The sequence below is a fragment of the Sprattus sprattus genome, assembly GCF_963457725.1.
Source record: "Sprattus sprattus genome assembly, chromosome: 16".
Classification (NCBI taxonomy): domain Eukaryota; kingdom Metazoa; phylum Chordata; class Actinopteri; order Clupeiformes; family Clupeidae; genus Sprattus; species Sprattus sprattus.
The window spans coordinates 30,662,809-30,670,308 of record NC_137914.1 but is presented as its reverse complement, the minus strand read 5'-3'; the positions used below and the strand labels follow the sequence as shown (position 1 = coordinate 30,670,308).

General features: G+C 45.3%; 1 protein-coding gene across 1 annotated transcript in view; it reads left to right on the top strand.

The window, feature by feature from the left end:
* rasal1 (RAS protein activator like 1) overlaps nt 1-7,500 on the top strand; it is a gene marked incomplete at both ends in the record, with an annotated part of 50,140 nt that overhangs the window by 26,315 nt on the left and 16,325 nt on the right. The window contains 4 exons of the mRNA XM_080853889.1: nt 1,403-1,467; nt 1,631-1,743; nt 6,691-6,883; nt 7,319-7,456. Coding sequence (XP_080710015.1) covers nt 1,403-1,467; nt 1,631-1,743; nt 6,691-6,883; nt 7,319-7,456 — 509 coding nt within the window. The remainder of the gene's footprint in view (nt 1-1,402; nt 1,468-1,630; nt 1,744-6,690; nt 6,884-7,318; nt 7,457-7,500) is intronic.

The following is a 7,500-nucleotide window of genomic DNA, read 5'->3' as shown; positions in this document are numbered from 1 at the left end:
AGTGTGTGTGAGTGTGTGTGTGTGTCTCTGTGTGTGTGTGTGATAACTCAATCTGTACAATAGTAAAGAGTTAGTTAGTACATTAGTTAGTACTAGTTAAGAGTTATATGTGCATTATCATGTATGTATGTGAGTTTCTGCATGTTTGTGTGTGTGAGTGTGTGTGTGTGTGTGTGTGTGTGTGTGTGTGTGTGTGTGTGTGTGTGTGTGTGTGTGTGTGTGTGTGTGTGTGTGTGTGTGTGTGTGTGTGAGAGTGTATGTGAGTGTCTACGTGTGTGTGTGTGTGTGTGTGTGAGTTAAAGAGAGAGAGAGTGTGTGTGTGTGTGGGTGTAAGTATTTGCCCCCTTGCCTCTATACTTGTCCAATTATTCTCCTCCTCTGCGTGGTGTGGTGGTTTCCCAAGCTGTTTCCAACTAATGATGTTTTTCTCTCTTCCTCTCCACACACCAATCCAGCACAGAATCCTCCCTCCGTCTCTTATTTTTATCTTCATATATTTATGTACTTTTATTCATTATTAATTTGTTTGTCTTCTGTACTTGATTATTTAGTTAGTTAATATAGTTAGTTAGTTTGTTTATTTAGTTAGTTATTATAGTTAGTAAGTTTGTTTATTGTTGTTCCCTGTGGGGGCCTCTGGTTCATCTGTGGCAGCCGACAAACAAAGCGGCCCCAGGTTTCCATAGCAACTGGGCAGGAAGCATCTTCAGACGGGGGAGAGACAAATGCAGGAGGGGAGGAGAGAGGGAGGAGGGGAGAGGAAAGGGGGAGGGGAGAAGAGAGGGAGAGGAGGAGAGAGAGAAGAGGTGAGGGGGAGAAGAGGAGAGGGGAGGAGAGGAAAGAGGGAGAAGGGGAGAGGGAGGAGAGGAGAGGGGAGGGGAGAAGAGAGGGAGGGGAGGAGAGGAGAGGAGAGGGAGGAGAGGAGAGGGGGAGGGGAGAAGAGAGGGAGGTGAGGAGAGGAGAACAGGAGAGGGAGGAGAGGAAAAAGAGAAGAGGAGAGGGCATGAGAGGAGAGAGGAAGGAGAGGAGAGGCTGTTTAGTCATGTTTCTCTAAAACTCTAAAACGTTTCTCTTCATTAAAACATCACTTTGGGATTCCATACTTGTCTTGTTTCATCTGATCTTATTTAAAACATCATGGGTTATTCTCTGTTTTTGTTTTACATGATTTTTTACTTGACCCGACGCCACATAGTTCCTCCCTTTTACCAAAAGGCACACTTACACTGCACATTTCTCCTCTCTCTCTCTGTCCCTCTCTCTCTCTCTCTCTCCCCCTCTCTCTCTCACTCTCTCTCCCTCTCTCTCTCTCTCCCCCTTTCTCTCTCTCTCTCCCTCTCTCCCTCTCTCCCTCTCTCTCTCTCTCTTTCTCTCTCTCCCTCTCTCTCCCTCTCTCTTTCAGCGGACCCGAACACTTTGTTTCGCTCTAACTCCCTTGCATCTAAAGCCATGGAGCAGTTTATGAAGGTGGGTGGGTCATAAGTATATATTTGAGTTAGGCTTTATGATACTGTGCTGGGTATTTTGAGCATGTTATGTGCATGAATGTGTGTGTGTGTGTGTGTGTGTGTGTGTGTGTGTGTGTGTGTGTGTGTGTGTGTGTGTGTGTGTATATCTGTGTGATTGACAGGCCATGGGGATGTTGTATCTACATGAGGTTCTCAGGCCCATCATCAACCGTATCTTTGAAGAGAAGAAGTATGTGGAGCTGGACCCCTGTAAGATAGACCTCAACCGCAGCAGGTAAGAGAAACACACACACACACACAACCACACACACACACACAACCACACAAACACACACACACACACACACACACATACACACACACACGCACATGCACACGCACAAGCAGGGGCGGAGTGGGACACAAAAATCCACCGGGACAATTCTGACTGCACCGGCCCACCACGTGCCCAAAACTGGCCCAACCCGCATCCCCTCCACCTCCCATATCAACTACACAAACAAACGGGCGGCTTTTGATCATTATTGTTAGATTTAGTGTTGATGTGTGGGTGACAGACATGACAGTGACAGTGTATTTGTATATGTACATTTATGGAAATACGGAACAAATCGCGTCCCGTATTGGCTCAAATGTTATGCTAATTCGCAACAATGTGTCCTGTCAACTCACTCGCATCTCGTTGACGGCTGGTTGAATAAATCCGGAATTCTTGTACATTTTGATGCACTTTCCTCCAGCATCCGCCTCTTTTTCAGTCTGGCCTTTTTGCCCCCTCCTTTCTAGCTTTCTCTTATGTCCCTCCATCAGGTCCGCTTCACATGCTCTCTCTCCCTGATAGCCGCTAATTTATCTCCCTAGGTTCACTTGATAAAGGCAGAACGATACACATTTCCCATGAGGCAATTTGCTCCGACCATTCTACATTCAACAAAAAAACGAATTAAATCGCTGGCCAATTTATATTTTTGGTCATGAAAGTAATGGAGCGTCTGAATAAAAAGAATCACATCAATATAGGAGGCTAAACAAAAATCAGAAGGTTGGATTAATGGGAGTGAGTTTGACACACACCATAGGTGTGATGTACAGAGACAAATAGTGCTATAAATACTGGTTGGACTGCTAACTTGCACAACTCTCGGAGAACTTAGAGATTTTCACGGGACCATGATTTGACGTACATGCAATCTCGATGGGCCGCTCATGAATTTGACACGACGGCTGCGAAGGCCGGTCTGCAGGCTGGTTCTCGATAGATTATTGGCCGACCGGCCGACCGGGAAAAATCCCGGTGCTCCCGATGGCCACTCCGCCCCTGCGCACAAGCAACACACACACACTCACACGCACAAAAACACACACACACATACACACAAACACACAGACACATACACACATATACACACACAAACACACACACACAAACGCACATGCACATGCACACACACACGCACGCACACACACACGCACACGTGTAACCTTTAATAAATAACTTATATATATATTTTTATATACATTCTGCGTGGTCTCCTCTTTATGTTACGGTCATGGAGCTGTGATCGTAACATAATTGGGGCTCGACCGAGATTGTTTTCGGGATTAGGTAAAGCAATTTTGTATCCACTTTTTGGGAAATAGTGGTTAGAAAAACTTTTATTGAATTGATTTGATCGTGCGTTTGACTTTTGTTGCAGACTGGCGTAAAACTGCTGGTGCGGCAAGTCAATCTAAATTGGGGAGACACGTGGAAAATTTGTAAACTTTAGTTTTTGTTGGGTTGCTGTGGCCTGTGGAGGAAAGTCACGTTTGGAAGTGACTGCAGCTGTGGGCTCTCGTTGCGAGAGAAACGCGTTGTGCATACGGGGAATTGGGCACAGGTGTTGGTAACTGGGTGGTGAAGGTAGGTGAGTGCCTACTGAGCAGAAAAAAAAACCCTGCGCAGGTTAAGAGCGCTTACCGCTGTTTGTTGTTTTTACCGTGCTAATAAGAGTTTGTTATTTTTATTGGGTCTGTCGTACGCGCTGGGGCTGTTTAGACAACCAAATTGCAGGTGGACAGACTGAAGAAGTAGGCATTGGCAATAGGAAGGACTGTGTTTTCGAGATAGATCGGGGAAGCTCTAATATAGTGGGTTTGTGTAAAAGGGTGGATATACACCTGTGCTGGATTTCTGGTTGTGCACGATTGCGTCGGGGCTATTGTTTAAATTCTGACGATCGTAAAGCTGGGCATGTTAATAATGGAGTATATGAGTGCGTCAGATTTTGAGCAGTTAAAGGCGACTCTAAAGATAAAAAACGAACAGAGGCGAGTAGTTTTACTTAGAGATGCAGCTGAGAGGGATATAATTCATGAGGCAGAATTTGAAAAACTGAAACAACGACAACGGGAGAATGAAACCCAAAGAGAACAGTTAAGATGAATTGAACTGAAGCTGAGGAGAAGGCAAAGGATGCCCTCTACCAGTAGAAGTCAGAGCCAGAGGTCACTGATAAGCTGCACAGGGAAGTTGAGGTGCAGAGAAGAGAGTTTGATACAATACAAGCCCATATAAAGAGTATGTTTGTGCCACTGACTGTCTTACAAGAGAAAGAATTCCTTTTGACAAAGTTAAGAGAGGATATGGATATGCTACAGATGTTGACTAAGAGGGATGCTGCTTCCAGTGAACATAACAGGAAGGAGTACATGGAGGAAATTGCAACGCTGAAAAAAGAAAGCAAAGACCGAGTGAAAAAGATGAACAAAATGAAAGCTGTTGTTGTGAAGTCCAAAAGAAAGCTGGATAGTAGCAGAAAGGAGGTTGTTGGTTTGACTGAAGAGGTGAGGGCTTTAAAGGCGGAGAGACAAATCAAAGAGTTGACTAAACGTCTACAGACTGACACCCAGCAGCCTGAGCAGAGTGCTTCAGAGGGAGAGGACCTGATGGTTGGACCAGACACTCTCCAGAATAACGCCGGGCAGATAGAGGAACACCGGGGTCAGCTGCACAAATCTCCAGCAGACTTCTCAGGAGCTTGAGCAGCTTCATGAGGATGCTCAGCAGAGCTCTCTCATGAACAAAGAGTTGGCAGACTATGAGCATCTGGAAAAAGAGCTCAACATCAAGAGATTAGAGAAAGACCCTCAGACTAAGCTGTTCCACAGTGGATTTACACCTCACAGGAAAAGGGAACTGTTGCATGGACTATTGCATTGTCCCACACTGCAGATGTGGGGAGTGGTTGTGTTGTGATTGTGCTTGCATGTTAACTAATTTATCTCCTCTCCTGTCTCCTCCCATGTCTCTCTTAAACTGCTTTTCCAGGGCCCGGAATTGCTGAGGAACAAATAGGTTGTGTGACTGGTGAGCTGGATGAATGGTGAGCGTGTGGGTGACTAGGTTAATAGGGGAATGGGTGAATAGGTGAATAGGTGATTGGATGAATAGGTGAATTGAATTGTTCTGGTAAATGGGGATTTTGGAGTGTGCAGAATCCCACTGAGGCGGGCTTCTGTTTTAAGGGGGGAGATGTTACGACCCTGGCGGGTCTAGGCTCCGCCCCATGAGATTGCATGCCTGTTGTATCTCTGTCGCTACAGCGGGTGTACGATCCGTGATTGGGAACAGGTGGACCCATGATTGGCTGGGCTACAAAAGCCCTGAGCAGACTGAAGTCGGGAGAGCGTTGGAGTGGAGTTGTGGATTGGTCGTTGGTTGTTGGAGAGCGTTGGATTTTGGATAATGATTGGATTTGGGGTTGTCCTTGGTTTTGGAGTATCGTTGGTTTTGGTGTATCGTCGTTGTTTGTTTATATTACCATTTAACTGAATTTACATCACATCTTTTGTTTGTCTTCACCACACTGACCTACACCACACGTTTGTTATAATTATTAGATACCTGTATAACTGTAACCTTTAATAAATAACTTATATATATATATTTTTTTTATATACATTCTGCGTGGTCTCCTCTTTATGTTACGGTCATGGAGCTGTGATCGTAACAACACATACACACAAACACACACACACACATACACACATATACACACACTGACACAAACACACACACACACACACACATACACACACACACATACACACATATACACACACACACACGCACGCACCCACTCACTAAATGCCATCTTGAGTGTGTGTGGCAGAGATCAGTCACCAGGGCACAGCCTCAGTCTCAGAGCATGAGGAGATTATTATGGAGAAGATGCTGTTGCCAGGCAACGAGAAACTTCTCCAATCTCACGCTTTCCTGTGGAATCCCCTTACAGTTTAGATAAGCTTTTTACACATCGTTTGTTATCCTTTGTTCCTATTATCCTTTCATATCTCTTGTGTCTTTCTTTATCTCTTTGGGTTTCTCTTCTTTCTTTCTTTCTTTCTTTCTCACTCCTACACTGCCACCATTTGGTCCTGTGTTTTACATCTCCACCTCCTATTGTACACGTGTCTCCTTTTCTTCTCTCCTTCCGCTTCTCTTCTTCCATGCATCTTTACATTACTCTGCCTAACATATGTAACATGTAGGAAATTATAGTGTGGGCAACGTTTGTATTCCTCTGCTTGAAACTTGTATTCTATTGGAACATTTGAAACAAAATCACAGTATAGATTCGAAGTCAGAGGTCTGGTCAATGTATGTTACTCGTGTGCCATCTTAGAGGTGTAATACTGACAGGGGGAACTGTCCGTGGTCCTGAGTCAGAGGTCTGGCCAATGTGTGCCATCTTAGAGGTGTAATACTGACAGGGGTAACTGTCCGTGGTCCTGAGTCAGAGGTCTGGCCAATGTGTGCCATCTTAGAGGTGTAATACTGACAGGGGGAACTGTCCGTGGTCCTGAGTCAGAGGTCTGGCCAATGTGTGCCATCTTAGAGGTGTAATACTGACAGGGGAAACTCTCTGTGGTCCTGAAGTAGCTTCAACACTACTGGATAGACTGTATGTATGTGACAGTCACAGTGGTACAATGTTCTGAGTTCATCTCTTTTTTTTGTCTCTCTCTCTCTCTCTCTATCTTTCTTTTTCTATCTCTTTCCAGCTCTATCTCTCTCTTTCTATTTCACACACACACACACACACACACATGTTCTCTTTGCCTCTCTGTCTCTTTCCTGTTACCTGTTGTCCCTTTTTACTTGGCATTTGTCGTGTTCTTTCTCATCATATAAATTCCTTTCATACTTATCACTAACCCCCCTCCCTCTCTTACCCAGACGTATCTCCTTCAAGGGCTCCATGTCTGAGGCCGAGGTACGGGAGAGCAGTGTGGGCCTCCTGCAGGCTTACCTCAGCAGCATCATGGAGGCCATCGTGGGCTCAGTGGCCCACTGTCCGCTGATCATGAGGGTGGTCTTCAAACAGCTGCACAAGAGGGTGGAGGAGCAGTTCCCTGAATCCCAGCACGAGGTGTGTGTGTGTGTGTGTGTGTGTACACGCATGTGTGTCTGTTTGTTTAACCTATGTGTATTTATACAGTACATGTGTGTGTGTCTAAATGTGTTTGTGTGTGTTTAAGTGTGTGTGTGTGTGTGTGTGTGTGTGTGTGTGTGTGTGTGTGTGTGTTTAGATGTGTGTTTATGTGTGTGTGTCGCTTATCTTCACTGCATTGGATTCTTCTCTAAGGACCTATTTCTATATTCCTGTATGTCTGGTTGCTTCTCAATCATGCATCTCTGTCTGTTTCTCTGTCTTTAATCTCCCACTGTGTTTTTGATCTCTCTCTCTCTCCATTGATATAATGACCCTTATACCCTCCCTCTCTCTCTCTCTCTCTCTCTCCTCCTCCTCCTCCTCCTCTCTCTCTCTCTCTCTCTCTCTCTCCTCCTCCTCCTCTCTGTCTAGGATGTGAAGTATTTGGCCATCAGTGGTTTCTTCTTTCTGCGTTTTTTTGCTCCCGCCATCCTTACGCCCAAACTCTTCCACCTGAGAGATCACCATGCCGACACACGCACCAGTCGAACACTGCTGCTGCTGGCCAAGGTACACACACACATACACACTTTGACACACACACACACAAATAC